Here is a 16,563-nt window from a genome sequence, read left to right as displayed (position 1 = left end):
TGTTAGGCTTATAACAATTATAACTATAATAATAATAATAATTAATGACGGAATAGGACTAAAATCATAGCAATAGTCATAGTCTTGCTCCATTTACCCCATCTTTTCCACCTCTGTGAACAGCTGCTTAGCCAAAGTTATGGTGCTTGTAAATTATAACAGTCTAATACCGTTTGCTGCAGTAGATCTTGAACTTTTCCAGACAGCCAGTAGTTTAGGTACTAGCAAAATATATATATATATTTTTTTTCATTTTTGTGTAATTGAATTATTGAGATTTAAACGAAGTCATTCACATTGGTTTGGTATGCGAAATGGTGCATTGTAGAGAAATTCACCAACTCTGATTTCTTTGCAGTCAGTTTTAAATTGACTGGTTATCTCTGTGTTGATGAGAATATGTTTTAGGTGACCATCCATTTAGCTGGTGTTAAAACCTCCTGTTGTTTTTAAAGCATGCATAGACATCACTGACTTGAGTTTTGGAAGTCATTTTTGTTTTACCTTGATTGTTTCTGCCTTAATTAGGCCAAGACCATCTTTTGCCTGAAGCAGAAGAAATGGCTATGATTAGCATTCAACTCGCTGCTAGATTTCTCTTCAGCACAGGATTCCACACCAAGAAAGTTGTCCGTGGCCCTGCTAGTGATTGGTACGTGTATAAGCCCGGACTTGTTAATGTATATTTTTACACAAATGATTGGACATTTATCTAACAAGCATTTGCCTTTTGATTACCCTAAAAATAAGCATGTTAAATCTCTTCCTAGGTATGATGCCCTGTGCGTCCTGCTTCGACACAGCAAGAATGTACGCTGCTGGTTTGCACACAACGCCCTCTTTGCCTACGCAAACCGCTTCTCAGAATACCTGCTTGAGTGCCCCAGTGCAGAGGTCCGAGGAGCCTTCTCCAAGCTTGTAGTATTTATTGCACATTTCTCCTTGCAAGATGGACCCTACCCATCACCGGTTGCCTCACCAGGACCGTCCAGTCAGGTGAGCTTGTAGGGTACATAATGAAGTGAACACTGAAGTGGAGACATGTTCATTCATTTTAACTGCTTTTTATTTCTCTCTCTTGATGATCATATTTTTTCTGGCTTTGTGGTTAGGGCTGTGATAATCTGAGCCTAAGTGACCATTTGTTTCGTGCTGTGCTAAACCTGTTACGGAGAGAGGTGTCTGAGCATGGCCGCCACCTGCAGCAATACTTCAACCTCTTTGTCATGTATGCCAATCTTGGTAAGGAACCTGCATTTTTACTTAAAAGAGCAATATGCTCTGAATTGAAGCAAGAGATTATTTAACCTGCAATGTCCATGTATTAATTTATTTACCAGGGAGTAAATGGTGTGCACTGTTACATACTACATCACAAAGTGTAAAGAGAGTAAAATCATTTTTTTCATGATATAGACAATTTCAATAAAGAACTGATAGTACTTAAAGTTAGAGTATTGAGTTGTTCACCATATTGTGATATTGAAAACGTATTGCTAGACACAATGCATCACCATAACAGTAGTGCCACATATTTAGGATACAATACGTGGGAACCCCTTTTAAATGTCATTTTATTCATTCTGATCAGTGTTCTTAAATGATAGGCTGAGAAGACTTATGATCTGTTATAGTAATTTATTATGGTAATGATATCATTGTCATGTCACCCACCCCACAAGCCTGTTTTTCACCCGTTTCACCTGTTTTTTTCCTGTTATTATGACAGGTGAACAGGTCACCAGTTCAAAAGGTCACTTCATAGACAGCAAGACAGAAGCCAGTTTAGAATAATGAAGTTCAGCATTATAAAACAGAGACCACCAGATGTAGCAGCACTTTATGTAACTTCTGATGATCTCTGCTGTCTACTTGCAGGCTTGGCTGAGAAGACACAGCTGTTGAAGCTTAGCGTGCCAGCTACGTTCATGCTGGTGGCACTGGACGAGGGCCCAGGCCCGCCCATTAAGTACCAGTATGCTGAGCTAGGAAAGCTTTACACAGTGGTGTCGCAACTGGTGCGTTGCTGCGATGTAGCTTCCCGTATGCAGTCCTCAATTAACGGTGAGTCTCTTTTACCTTGTTTTGTATTCTGTATACTAGTAATTTGTTTTACTCTATACAGTTCTCATTGCCCACTGATGATTCACATCCTTGCTCAGTGTCATGTGACTGACAAAGTAGCCATCTCCAGGCTTCAGTGCCTCGGTGGCATTGCCTGGAGCTGAGGGCATAAACACAATTATTATGCACATACTGTACGAAGATACTCTGCCATTGTTTACGTTTTTTTCTGGTACTCACCTTTCATAATAGGTAACCCTCCTCTTCCGAACCCATATGGTGATCCCAGCCTGACACAGCCCATAATGCCTCTGCAGCAGCTGGTGGCTGAGATCCTGTTTGTGCGCACCAGCTATGTGAAGAAGATCATTGAGGACTGTAGTAACTCAGAGGAGACCATCAAATTGCTGCGCTTCTGCTGCTGGGAGAATCCTCAGTTCTCCTCCACTGTGCTCAGTGAACTTCTGTGGCAAGTAAGAAACACTGCATTCAGCATTCAGATAAGAACCACATACTTCCTGGTCCTTTCCATCACTTTGATTTTAGAAGCTTTTCTCTGAATTTGGATTAATGTTAGCTTAGTTTTAGACAGCGATGCATTGAAATGGAAATTTTTGGCCAAAACCAACATTTAGGGCACATTTGGCTGAAAACTGGAGCCTCAAACAACAAAAGCTGACAATATATACAAACAGCTTACATAAAATAAGCAATCAAAAATATTGCATTATGTAGACTACAAGCACTTCAGCACTGTCGTTTGCTTCTGTTTTGATACAGTTTTACATATCAAGTGGTTTGTTGTGTTTTCCTATGGTATCAAGCCTGTAATGTAGAAGTTCTTGAGCGTTTTACCTCCTCTTGATATTTGGCATGAGCAGAAACTAAAAATAGCTTGTCTAATGTCACTTGTAGAAACTTTGGCTTGTAGGAACAAAATAGTTCTGCATTGCTGGCACTATAACTGTTGATTTGCTGCTGCTCCAACTGTTTGAACACGTCTGAAAGACAGTGTTTTAAATTACTGCTTCTTATTTTCATTACTATTAAAATTATTTGTAATGTCTTTAGATTTTGACACATTGTTGTAGGTTTAATATTTGACTTTTTCTGTATTAACTCTTTAATACAGATATATAGTCCCCAACGAATTAAAGATTTCATCGGTTTTTCAAAAACTTGATTCAGCTAGTGATTTTTTTTGTTTGTCCCCCTTTTTATTTCTTTCTTTAACAGGTTGCATATTCCTACACGTATGAATTAAGGCCTTACCTGGACTTGCTGCTACAGATCTTGCTTATTGAAGACTCCTGGCAAACTCACAGGTCAGCTTAAACTTGCCATGTAGGCAGCCTTCAAACAGTCATTGTTGTCAAATAACACATTGATTAAATCTAAATAAACTCTTAATTTCCTTTATGATCCACCAGGATACACAATGTGCTGAAGGGTATCCCAGATGACCGTGATGGACTGTTTGACACCATCCAGCGCTCTAAAAACCACTACCAGAAAAGAGCTTACCAGTGCATTAAGTGCATGGTGGCCCTGTTCAGCAACTGCTCAGTGGCTTATCAGATCCTTCAGGTGTAACAGAAAACTACGAGACCATACATGTGTACTTGTTTATTTTAGGACTGTAGAATAATTATATTATCATTCCTATAACCATCTGCTGTTTGTGTTTACAGAGTAACGGAGACCTGAAGAGGAAGTGGACATGGGCAGTAGAGTGGCTTGGTGATGAATTAGAGCGCAGGCCATACACTGGTAATGCCCAGTACACCTATAACAACTGGTCTCCTCCTGTCCAGAGCAATGAGACCTCCAATGGCTACTTCCTCGAGCGTTCCCACAGTGCACGCATGACCTTAGCTAAGGCCTGTGAACTGTGCCCAGAGGAGGTAGGAGAAATACACACTGCCCTCACCAGCCATGACTGTAGCATGTTCTGTGTAGCTTAAATTGTAACATCATATAATTAATAGCTAATTTTGAGGTTGGGTGCTTCCAGAAAGGAGTTAAACTCTTACAGCATTGTTTTTTCCATTTTTAATACAGCTTGCAGTTGCAGTGGTGTTTCCTTTTTGCTCTAATTTGCACATATTCACATATTGTTAGAACTATTTTCAATGGATAGTTTTCTTTTCCCTTCAGTAGATGTAATTAACTCTTTATCTTAATGTCTGTTTTTGAGAAATCAATGTTGATGTATTTATATACCAGACTATAATGGAGAAAAGAGCAAGAAAAGCTTAAGTGGACCTGTTTATGAAATCATATTTGCCTTTGGTAGCATTATCATTATTATGTACTGAAATTTTGATTGCAGAATACTAGTGCTATATTTAACTATAGGTAGGGCTTTGAGTTTTCGACAATTTAATTTCCAGATTTTTATTTTTCCAGTCAAAATATTAATATTTTGCTGTTGGCATTTGTATAAATGAGTAGTTCTATGTACTGTGTTTTCATTCTTTTTTTTATTAGTTTATCATAGCTTTGTTTCTTTCATTTGCTAAACCAAGTAAGCTTTGGCCTTTTCAGCTTAGCTTAATTGATGGCCATATGATAATGTTACATGTTTCCAAGTATAGATAGATAAGTCCACATGACATCGTTTGACACGTGTACAGTGTACAGTATGCATTATTAACTGCCATTTCAAACTAGTGTCACTTAATGAAGCACGAGGTGGTGTCTGAAGAGGACGCAGGCCGGAAGCCGTCCTCGCCACAGCAGCTTTTGCCAGGGGAAGTGACAGGCCAGCCTCAGCACACTGTAAGATTCGTATGCCCTGGCCACACTGGTGCCATCTGCGTAACCTCTTGGTGTTCACAGGGCATGGTGTAGCCAAGTCCATTACCCTCTCCCTCAAACAAAAAACAGCTCTTAATTAACTGTTATTTCTTGTCCTCATCTCAATGTTTTTCAACTCAAACTGTTTCTTCCTCCCCAACTTCAAGTCTTAATGTGTCATACACAAAGTGATCGAAAACTCTAAGCCTTGGCTATAGTGTACTTTGATGGCTGTTCTTTTGTAGAAACCTGTGTTTGAGTGCTTTTGGTTGTAGAAGTACTGTTCTGATGTCTAACCACGATGAACAGAAATCAGACCCAGTAATCAACTTGCAAAACGAAAATTTATTTGTTTTAATTTTATCGCCATTTTTATGGCCAGCTCTGTAATATCTACATGGTAAAATGTCCAGGCTAGGCCTTCTATCAGCGTGTTCTTTTAAACTCAGTGTGGCTTGGTGTTTAAAAATATTTCTGTTAAGTTTATTGTTGAGTGCTGAGATTGTGTGTTGGATATTTGTCTTTTTGTCTACAATTGGGTTCTGTGTGTTTTCTCATCTTGATTATCTGTAAAGTCTGTTTTTTGTATCTTTTTGGAAGTTACAAATTTTAACGTTCAACTCTACATCACACGCACATTCCTCTAACTACTGAACTGAATGTGTGTTTAAGTTTTTAGCTAAAGCTGGGTCAAACTTAGAATACGCCTGGGCAGGTCTAGATGAGTTTGTTTAATTTTGGCCAGGCGATTGTGTTTTGTCTTCACGTACACATAAATGCTTTCAATTAAACATAACTTTCTTTGAAGTTCTCTTTGAGCTGGGGTTATAATTACTGAGCAGTTATTGTTCTTTCAGGAGCCAGACGATCAAGAGGCCCCGGATGATCAGGACTCTTCTCCACCAGAGGACACCTCTCTGTACCCTCACTCTCCAGGGACCCAGTATCAGCAGGTACCACTGAACCCCTGTATGGGTCGTCCTTTACTAATACTGTTTAAAGGTTCAAAAAAGTATCTTTCAAATGGGAAACAGAAAAGCCTAAAGATGTTTTGAACAAAAGAGTTGGCCACAAATGTATGAAATTTTCCTGTTGCCCCAAAATGCAGTCAATCAGCCAAGACGTTTGTTTTGCCGTTTCTGCGAGGCTCATGTGGCTGAGACGTAATCAAAGCTTATACCCATCAATTAGTATTATGCAAACTTCATGCCAAAAATGGACAAAACTGCACTGTATAACTAAACAGTAACCTGAACTTAACCATATTTATAGATTAACAGTGTCCTACATTGTCAGAAAACACATGCACAAGTCTGTTTGAGCTTATTTCATAACTCAATGTGGTTTGAGGAAAGTGTGTAATGATTTTGCACAGTGCTAATTGGTGGATATGGGCTTTAGATTTTTTTTTGTTTAGCTACATTAGTTTTCTAGCTCCAATACAGAAATAAAAAAGCAAACATTTTTTTTTTACTAATTGTGTGAAACTGACGGTCACACATTTAAAGCTAAATTCAACTAATTTTTCCTCATTTTCTGTATAAATTCAATAATTTACATAATTCAGAGAGGTTTGCTCATTGTAGAGCATTGATGGAAAACAGGGGTCACAATGTACGATTTATTGCCATTTCGTTTACTATCCAAAATGACCACTGAACCTACACCCATCCTCTAAGTTTTCATGTACACATGTTAATACTATTAAACTAGTGGTACACCTGAAAAACAAATGTTTTCATGGAGTACTGTTTTCCTTAACAACACCCTGGGAGCATATACATAACCATTCATGTAATAACTTTCTTTGAGGGGGGCCTTTAGAAGCAGTGCTGAGATGCTCTTTATCTATAGCAGAACAACCTTCCACATGGTCAGCCATACACAGGCCCAGCAGCACAGCATATGAACAATCCTCAGCGCCCAGGCCTACGAGCACAAGAGAACTGGGAGCCCCCAGAAGAGGTTCCACCCGCCCAGACAAAGGACTAGCACCACACCATCCTCCTGTCCTCCACCCGAACGCTCTCTGGAGTAGTTCGATCCAAGAGCGAGGCCAGGCCTCACCATGCAGCATCACTCCAGAACCTGTGTATCCAGAAAATTCTGCTCCCTGTACTTCTAACCCTGGGGTGGAGCATTCACTGTCTGCCCTGCAGTATTATAACCTGCCTGCAGTGGACTGTGTATGGTGTTGTAACAAGCCAGGCCTGATGCACTTGTCTTATATGACAGCGATGTACATATTATATTAATGTTTTGACTGTTCAAAACCAGCAGCACCACGTGCTGTTTGGAAACTTGCAGATTTATGGAAACAAAATTTGAAAATTATAAAAACATACAAAAAAAAAGTATAAGACAAAAAAAAGCCCTGTTTTATCACCTGTACTCAGTTGTGAGGTTTGGTCTGCCTTTTGGCCATTTTGGTCATTCAGCTCAAAAATCATTTTATCCACTTCAACTCCGACTTAATCTGATCCACCTCCGGCGCTAGAGATTGCTATAGTGTAGGCATGATATGATGGAATGGTTGGGTGATTCTCCTGATGCTAGGTTGACGTGAAAGTGGTGGTGCACCATAGTTCTGGAAACTTTTCATTGCCTTTCTTCTGTTCTGGTATTAATCATTTGAAAGCTCTAGTTAATATGCTGTAACATTTTAGCATGGCTTCACACCAGACTAGTGTAGCCAAAGGGAAAATCTGTGATCATAACAGCTGTGCTTCTTAATCCACAGCTATTTTGAAGAGCCTTATTTTCCCATGACTTCTACAATGTTTTCAAACCAATTTAAGAAATAAGTGGCTTCTCAATTGCACATATATCCTAAAATTTAACATTTGGCAGTCAGTCTGTGGTGAGAATAAAATGACTGATTTATAGGAATTTTAGAAAGAGAAAACGTATATGCAACAATTTGCTATGCCAGGATGCCTGGAGCATTAGTGGACTGTACTCAATTTGCTTGTTTGTCTCCTTGGTTGAACCTTGTTTTAGACAAACTACACAAAGATTGACATTGGCCACTAAAGTCGACAGACTTGCTTATTCTACTTGAACACAGGCTCTGTCTGGGGACTCATTGGAGCAGAATGGACATAAAAAGCAGGGTTGTACCATAAAATAACTGCTGGTTAGTCATGTGGCAACTTGAGCTAGGTAAAGTAATATTCTTTAGGAGTACAGGTAAACATCAGTAAATACTGTATTTAATTGGTAACTTGAATGGATTGTCACCAAATACTCCTGCAAATTAAACTATTCTGCCCACCATATTATATTTAAATATTTTGCTGTTTTATTTTATAGAATTTATTTTGTTGTATTTCACTAAAAGAAAAAGATAGAATTTGATTTAAGAGGAACATTTTTGTCCTTGTGTTATTTTTAAAGATATTGACTGTACAGAGTTCTTCACCCTGTTGTTTTTTTTTTTTTGCCTACTTCTGTTTTGGCCATGATGTGACGTTGAATTCTGGAGCCACAGTCGCGATGTTAACTTTCACTTTGTGAGTTTTTTTTTTTGTGCACACATACTACAGAAAGCATTGCGCCCTTCAAGAATAAAGAAAGATTGAACCTTGAAACTGTCGCCATGTTTATGGGCATCTGCAAGCATTATTTGGGCATGAATAAGATTTACTTTGGTTTCCAGGCAACACGGACAGGTTTTTTTTCCCTTTACTTTCAGCAGTCCTAATTTGCTTTCAAAACGCAAGACTCTATACTTTCAGTAGTGAGGAGCTTGCTACAAAGGCAAACCAGTCTTCAATTTAAATTTCTACATCTATTTTGCCATGTTCAGGTTTAATTTAATACTAAACTGTCCAAATTCCATTTGCCTAAATTACTTTCAAATCCTCCCTCAAATGCATTAACTTTCCTGTAACTAATCTTCCACTTGAGATAAAACAAGACTTAAAAGATGCCAGACTTCTTGGGACACATTTTATTATGAAGACACTCTTTAGTTTTCTTTGTCCTGGACGGTCTTTGTTCCGCGCAGTCTGCCAGTACGACGAGCAGCGATGAGACCGACCTTGCGTCCAGCGGGCGCATCCCTCCTGATAGTTGAGGGTTTGCCAATGTGCTGATGGTTACCACCACCGAAGGGATGCTCAACAGGCTGTAGAAAGAAATTAAGCAGGTCAGTGCAATATTACAGAAACTTAATCCCAGCTATGGCTCCTAATCTTAACAAATCGTTAAAAACAAAGTCACTGAAGGCTTCCCTATTATTCATTCACTCTTCAACTTAAACATGGCAGCAAATCCTAAATTATTCATCTTCTGAAAAGGATGCTACAGCCAGTATTCATGTGTTATCACCACTGCTCATCTAAATACACAAAGCAACTGAGGGTGAAAAGGGGAATAGGAAAAGGGGAAAAAAAAAAAAAGTTCTCTACAGACTGGGGACATGAACAACAGTCTCCACTACTTACATTCATAGCCACACCACGGACACGAGGCCAGCAGTTCCTCTTGACCTTGTACTTGTGGTAGGCACGTCCTGCCTTCAGGATGGGTTTGTCGATACGACCACCACCAGCAACAATACCTTTTCAGCAAGCACACAGACGTACAGTCAGTGTTGATCTCTTTGCACACTGCAGACTTTTTATGTAAAACTAATCTCTCATATCATGTCTTTTCAGAAACCAAGAGCCTCAAGGTTGAGAACATCCAGTGCTGCAGCCGCAAAGTAGTGCTACACCTGCACAGACCTCTAATTCAGCTCAGGTTGATGTTAAAATGCTCTGATGGGTTGAATCTGTTAATGAAGAAGGAAAATTTGAAATATTCTCCTCCAGTGCTGGAGTTCAATGCCTTTGCTCTATTCTGAAAAGATGTAAGAATGAAGAAAGAACTATAATAGAATATCAAAGTATTTTTTAACACACTGGAGTGCCTCAGATGTCAAAGCAGTCATGGTCTTGCCTTCTAAGCAACATAGTGGTATAGGAGTTTAATGTGGACCTAAAAAGGCAGTGTTACAGTTTCATCTAAAAATACAGTACAGCACATACGTCAAATATAACATGCTTATAGGATTAGCACGAATTAAATTGAAAAGGTTGTCACCATGAATATTTCTGTAGTTCAAACTAAGGGTGTGCATTAGGTTTGACAAATATTAAGGTTAACACGTTAACTGTGGTCAATATTGATGTTTCAAACAAATTCTGCACTGCAAGATTTCTTCAATCAGCACATGCTGCTATCCAGGAACCAACATGGTTTTCCCATTTGCTCAGATTTAACACATGCAACGTAAAATGTACTGTAAATAAATCTGCTGATGGTCAGTAGGTCCCTTTCTGCTCTTTTGACCGTTAGTTCAGATATTTACTCTGCTGAACTGAATTACATTTTAGCTAGGGCAATGACAGCAGTTACAGCTATTTGTGCCCTCTTCTTGTGACCCTCCATTCTGATTCTGTTCAGCATCACATTAACTACAATACAGAAGTCTAGCTTTCCAACGCTTTCAAAGACAGAACATCGCCAAATCTGATTTTTTTTCCCCCAACGTCTAGAGTTATTCACTACTCAAATATGAACACCCGCCTCGACCTGTTGGTTAACCAAGTATTTGGCCACCGATGCACATACCTAATCCAAACAATTAGAATCTTAATCACCAGACCACATCTCAAACTTGCTATGATGTAGAAGCTAAAAAGCAAATTTATCAATATAAATTGTGTAACCTGACACTCAGATACTACTGAACATTAGTTTTATCACCCCTTCAAAGTACCTGAAAGTAAAATTAAGAGTTCATGCACCACTTTCCCACATTAAAGCATGGTTCCCCAACTCTTATGTTTATGATAACTAGTGCAACCAAACAAAAATGCCTTAAACTAACAGCTTGCCCACACAAAATGGGCTGCGTTAGGGGTCCTTTCTTATTAACTAAACTGAGCAAGATTAATTCTAACCCAAGGATCAAAGAACATACTGATCTATATTGCTGTTTCAGTAACAATTTACAATAAACACTGCCATCCCTAAGGCTTGTACAGACTGCCAACTCAAATTTTTGGCATTACCAGATTGATTTTTTGATAGTCTGGAGAGGAAAACACCACATGAAATCCAATTTTTGCAAATCAGATCCAAACCACATACAGAGGTGGTTGGAAAGGGGATTCCAATCAGATTTTTACAGATGTGTCTCAGTCTGGACGCTCTGGCTGCTCATACTGGGTTTTAAAGTTTTTTGCATCACTCACAACGCAACAAATAACGACTATGTCAAATCCTGAGTGACAGAAATGCTGAGATTCAAAAAAAGCGTCAAAGATTCATGCTTATGCCGGAGAATTTTGAAGAGTTCGAAGGGCGACGAGATGCAGCTGCATCGCCATCTCTCCTGCATCCGCATCAATCTACATAATTGTTGATACAGATAGGTGGGTGATGACTGGGCAAGCAAATCCGACCTGATCGCTTGCAGATGACACTGTGGCCAGTCTTCTCAAATTACATGAATCAAGAAACAATTTCTATTTGACTGTCATGTTAACATAGCCTAAGATTACTTACCAACAACAGCTCTGTTAGCTGAGGAGATGACTTTCTTGGCTCCAGAGGGGAGCTTGACTCTGGACTTCTTGGTCTCAGGGTTGTGGGAGATGACAGTGGCATAGTTTCCAGATGCACGGGCCAGCTTACCCCTGTCACCAGGCTTCTCCTCCAGACAGCAGATGATGGTACCCTCAGGCATGGCACCAACAGGCAACACATTGCCAATGTTCAGCTGGGCTGGAAGTCATTCAGAGCATTATTTATTCAACAACAGTGCTTCTAAAAAGCATTACAAAAATGCAGCAGGTGATCCAAAACACACAAGCCATACTGAAAACATGAGAGCCCCGTTTACCTTTCTTGCCACAGAAAACGAACTGTCCAGTATGGATGCCTTCAGCTGCAATGAACAACTCAGTCCTCTTCTTAAACCTGTAAGGGTCACGGAATACCACCTTGGCCAGGGGAGCTCCACGGCCAGGATCGTGAATGATGTCCTGAAGAAAAAGAGGCAGGATTAAGGTTCTAGTTTAGATTTAAGTCAGTAACAAAGGCCACTTAAAGATAAATCGCTGTCTTAGACACATCTTAAGACGTCTTTACCTTCACGATTCCCTTTATGTAGCCATGGCGTTCAGCGAAGTCAATGTGTCGGAGTTTAGCGGCACCTTTCCTGTGCTTTACATGGGCTTTGAAGACGGAGCCCGCACCTTTCCTCTGAGCCCTGATCACACGTCCCATTGTGGGTTCTACAAAAACAAGACAGCAAGGAATCAAACACTTGTGTAGGAGACCACCTGGTTATCGTGGCAGACTAACTTGCGTCGATACTACGACCTTCCTTATAAACCACATCTCAACGTTTCTAACTCCACACGTATTGTGCACTCTTGCAGCCTGACAGCGCTCGAACGTAGACACCAAAAGGGAATGGCTAGCTTAGCTGTACATGGCATTTGCACTTGGTTTCTATCTCTAAAGGGTAGAAACCTAGAAGTTTATCATCCCACTAGCTTAGCTCACCAACTTCAGGACAAAACTCAGGGACTGAACAGTCAGTCACGACAAACGCCCAAGATCAAACTAACGTTACACAGCAGAGTTGGTTAGCTACTATGCTAGCTAACTTGTCTACAGACGGCCTGCCAAAAAACTGACAATTAAGTACCAACTAGAACTAAAAACTCTTTTCAAAGTTTGAGCTAAATGTGCTGTACTAAAAACACATAACGACTTAAAACACAAAACTCTGTTTATCCGGCGCCGGCGGCTCATGTACACACACGGCGAGGCCTGGATACGCCTGCAGTTAAGACTCCATCACTTAACACCGAATTTCACATATAAATTCACTAACAAGTAAAAACAGAGGAGCGTGAAATGGGACATAAACGTCGTGTGAGCGTCTATAAATGGATTTTAAAAGTGGATGGTTACATTTAATCCAAGATTTTATGTGGATGAAACGGAGAGAAAACAAATCCGCGCTCATACCTAAACTCCGCTGAGGGGGGAAAAGGAAGCGCAAGGGGGAGCGAGAGAATTTCTTCCGGAGAGGAGGAGGAGGAGGGCAGAGCGCCCCTAGTGGCTGCTGTTAGAACAGCGCTTATTAAACTACACTGGCCTTTAACAGCCGCAATTCATCATGTCAGGAACTCTAACAATACACAATTTAGCTGAAAGTGGCGTTACTGCAGATATTACAATTTACCTCCATAGGTGGAGACTGAGGGGCTAAAAAGTCTGCTTAATGTATGGAAAGCACAATAAAACAGTTTTATGTCGTTGAGCCAGAACAGTTTTTCTAACTAAATGCTTAAATCATATGTGCAAAAAATATGAATGGTGAAAAGAGGCCATGACGAAAGTGGCACATTTATTTTTCACCACAAAGTGGTAAGCTAATTTTAGAAAATTAGAAAAAACGTATATTTTATTGTACACTACAGATAAAATGTGGTTACAGAGCACGTACAGGAGGATATAGACATTGTACTCACTGGGAGACTGTATTCAAGGCTAACCCCGCCGTGTGGAGGCTTCACTTTAGCATTGGTAGCTCACGCTGTGAGTTGTTTACCTGCTTTCAGAACACTGCTATATGGTACAACCGTCAGAAGGATGATTAAATAGTTTTGGACAATTAAGGCCAGTTTCCTGGACAGACATTAAGCCTAGTCCTGAACTACTTTTTTCTTCCAGTGGAAAATCTCCATTCAGAATGCGGTGTAGTCCAGCACTAGGCTCAATCCCTGTCTGGGAAAATGACCCATAATGTTTATTAGGCCGCTAAATAAAGAAGAATGAGTTTTTATTTGTAGACAAACAGTATTATGCTTGTGTGTAAATAAATACAGTTCATTAAAAAAAGTGTTGGCTATAAAATGTGGTCTGGACCCACAGCTCCTGCTCTATTAATATATCTGAGCATTTAATTGATTACACAAAAACCTAGAGGACCAGTGCAACAGGTTTTACACCTTTATTTTCAGTCAGACATTAACTGAATTTGCACTAATAGACCTGCAGGCTAATAATTCAAAAGTCATTCCAAACTTTTTTAGAGTACATGATCTATAAGGCCCAGTCTGCAGTGTATGGACATAATAGTGATTATATTTTGGGACCCCTATCACCACAGTGGCCCTCAGTGTGGAGACCAATCTCCTGGTGGGGTAGAAATTTAACAAATATAGTGACAAGTATAATAGCCAGTAGAGGGCACTGTCAGATTATGGTTTTTTAAAGACCTTTTCCTAAAACCTGTGGTGGCCCGGTATGACATACATTTGTGCTACACTAAAAAAAAAAAGTATTCAATGTGTTGGGAAAGAAAATGTAAAACCAACTGGCATTTATTTTAAACATACCATTCTAAAGCTGTTACTTTCATTTTGGCAAAGTATTTTCCCATAAGGCAACTGATGCATTTCAAATCATAATAGTTTGAGCAGTTTCCTTGCAGGCCTCTGCATATTTTCATCCAAAATGCCATAGTATACCTTTGAGTTCATGATCCCATCAATGAACACAAGCTCACAAACACCACTGTAAGAAAACGGCCTGTTTCCACTGCTACGCTTGACCATACCTTTAGTACAGTCTGATTGGAATTCTTCTCCAGGCTTTCTCCACACAGAGTCTACCATCAGTTTGATGTTGTACTAAAGGTGTTTTTTCTCTGAAACAAATATAGGTTTGTTCAGAAATATTTTCAGAAATATATTATGCGGGTTATCTGTATAGCCTACACTGATCAGCCATAACATTTAAACCACATCCTTGTATGTACACTGTTTGTTCATTTTTTCAGCTCCACTCACCATAAAGGTGCACTTTGTAGTGCTACAATTACTGACTGTAGTCCCTCAGTATCTCTGTGTACTTCACCCCCTGTAACCCTGTTCTTCAGTGGTCAGGACCTCCACAGGACCACTACAGAGTAGGTATTATTTGGGTGGTGGATCATTCTCAGCACTGCAGTGACACTGACATGGTGGTGGTGTGTTAGTGTGTGTTGCACTGGTACAAGTGGATCAGACACAGCAGTGCTGCTGGAGTTTTTAAATATTGTGTCCACTCACTGTCCACTCTATTAGGCTCTCTTACCTTGTTGGATCACCTTGTAGATAAACAGTCAGAAACAATGATTTTGATCGGGGCATAATAGTTAATGCCAGATGAGCTGGTTTGAGTATTTCTATGACTGCTGATCTCCTGAGATTTTCATGCACAACAGTCTGTTTACACAGAATGGAGCAATAAAGAAAAAACATTCAGTAAGCGGCAGTTCTGCAGACGGAAATGCCTTGTTGATGAGAGAGGTCAATGAAGAAAAGCCAGACTGGGTTGAGCTGCCAGAAAAGCTACAGCAGAAAACACAGAATGCACAACATGTTGAAATTTGTGGTGAATGGGCTACAACAGCAGGAGACCACATTAGGTTCCACTTCTGTCAGCCAAGAACAGAAAGATAAGGCTGCTGTGGGCATAGGCTCACCAAAACTGGACAGTTGAAGACTGGAAGAATGAAGCCTGGTTTGATGAATCTTCTGCTGAGGTACACAGATAGTAGGGTCAGAATTTGGCACCAACAGCATGACTTCATGGACCCAACCTGCCTTGTGTCAATAGTCCAGGCTGGCAGAGGTGGTGTAATGGTGTGGGGAATGTTTTCTTGGCACACCTTGGGCCAATTAACCATCGCTTGAATACCACAGCCTGTTTGAGTATTGATGCTGACCATATGCATCCCTTCATGGCTACAGTTTATCCATTTTCTAATGGCTACTCCCAGTAGAATTGAAGAATTGAGTCTGTTTTAAGAAAGGAAAAGGAGGCCACATCCAGTATTACTATAGTGGTCCTAATGAAGTGCTCGGTGAGTGCCCTACTAGAAAAAATAGGAAAGACCAGCATGGCTCGTAACCAGCAACACCATATTTTGTGTTTTGGATGCTGGTATGCTAGTCAGCAGCAATGGAAGTTGATATGCTGGTCATCAGCAAAACTAGCATATGTTGGGCTTTGGATGCTGGTATGCTGTTCAACCAGCATAACCATGCTGGGTGACCAGCTAAAATAGCACCAGACCAGCATAAACCTGCATAGACCAGTCAACACTGTAGGTGTGACAGAAGGCAAGTTCCTGCAAGGTAGCCTGAGCAGAAGCACTTATGCTGGTTTGTGTTGTTTTTTTCAGCAGGGTGTACGTATAATATTAGATGAAGGTTGTGCAATTTGCAATCACAGCACAACATTCTTAAACTAAAATGTTCCTGTACAGACAAATGCTGAATGTAGTAAGAAGCAATACTGTAGTTCTATGTATAACACATTAACTGAGAATGTTTTTGACCTTGTACTTTTCAGTTTGTTTTATATTTACTTCTATTTGAATAATTCATTTCTGTGAGTGCTCTTACTGAAATTCTTATTCTGCTCTACAACAGCTTCAGCAGGACTGTAAATGAGGTCATGAAAGAACAAGGAAAACTGCTGCTGTGGACTTAAATCCAAAGACTATCTTGTAATCATTTGTGTAATAAATATTACAACTTAAGACATGCAATTACCACTATATCAAATATAACTAACAGTAGCGATTCTTAGTGCAGTTTATTGTTATTTAGATTAGTGAGGGGAAGTTCGAGTCAGTTT

At 39.9% G+C, this 16,563-nt stretch overlaps 2 protein-coding genes across 13 annotated transcripts in view; one reads left to right on the top strand and one right to left on the bottom strand.

Annotated features, from left to right (window-relative positions):
• The window catches only part of usp9 (ubiquitin specific peptidase 9), a 37,480-nt gene extending 29,027 nt beyond the window's left edge, over positions 1–8,453 (top strand). For 5 of the 12 annotated variants that reach the window (XM_036586058.1, XM_036585963.1, XM_036585699.1 and 2 more), the window contains 11 exons: positions 529–652; positions 771–996; positions 1,113–1,242; positions 1,879–2,064; positions 2,317–2,537; positions 3,301–3,389; positions 3,495–3,651; positions 3,756–3,968; positions 4,738–4,845; positions 5,721–5,816; positions 6,718–8,453. In XM_036586058.1, the coding sequence (XP_036441951.1) occupies positions 529–652; positions 771–996; positions 1,113–1,242; positions 1,879–2,064; positions 2,317–2,537; positions 3,301–3,389; positions 3,495–3,651; positions 3,756–3,968; positions 4,738–4,845; positions 5,721–5,816; positions 6,718–6,855 (1,688 nt within the window). In that variant the 3' untranslated portion in view covers positions 6,856–8,453. The remainder of the gene's footprint in view (positions 1–528; positions 653–770; positions 997–1,112; positions 1,243–1,878; positions 2,065–2,316; positions 2,538–3,300; positions 3,390–3,494; positions 3,652–3,755; positions 3,969–4,737; positions 4,846–5,720; positions 5,817–6,717) is intronic. The other 7 variants (XM_036585890.1, XM_036585755.1, XM_036586407.1 and 4 more) reach the window with 4 other exon arrangements.
• A 347-nt stretch (positions 8,454–8,800) lies between these two features.
• Positions 8,801–12,972, bottom strand: rpl8 (ribosomal protein L8). Its single transcript, XM_036586610.1, has 6 exons — positions 12,898–12,972; positions 12,007–12,152; positions 11,759–11,900; positions 11,422–11,640; positions 9,312–9,427; positions 8,801–8,992 (listed from the first exon to the last, which is right to left on the bottom strand). The coding sequence occupies exons 2-6, from the start codon at positions 12,142–12,144 to the stop codon at positions 8,834–8,836; spliced, it is 774 nt and encodes a 257-aa protein (XP_036442503.1). The 5' UTR covers positions 12,145–12,152; positions 12,898–12,972; the 3' UTR covers positions 8,801–8,833.
• Between the last annotated feature and the right edge of the window lie 3,591 nt (positions 12,973–16,563).

Source organism: Colossoma macropomum, unplaced genomic scaffold (assembly GCF_904425465.1).
Source record: "Colossoma macropomum unplaced genomic scaffold, Colossoma_macropomum, whole genome shotgun sequence".
NCBI lineage: Eukaryota > Metazoa > Chordata > Actinopteri > Characiformes > Serrasalmidae > Colossoma > Colossoma macropomum.
This window is presented reverse-complemented; position numbering and strand designations above follow the sequence as displayed.

Excerpts from the sequence above, each read along its gene's own strand:
- rpl8 (XM_036586610.1), bottom strand. The coding sequence starts at position 12,144 with ATGGGACGTGTGATCAGGGCTCAGAGGAAAGGTGCGGGCTCCGTCTTC. Across the intron at positions 11,901-12,006 it reads ACATAAAGGGAATCGTGAAG|GACATCATTCACGATCCTGG; the intron begins GTAAAGACGTCT and ends CTTTTTCTTCAG. Across the intron at positions 9,428-11,421 it reads AGCTAACAGAGCTGTTGTTG|GTATTGTTGCTGGTGGTGGT; the intron begins GTAAGTAATCTT and ends CTTGCTGAAAAG.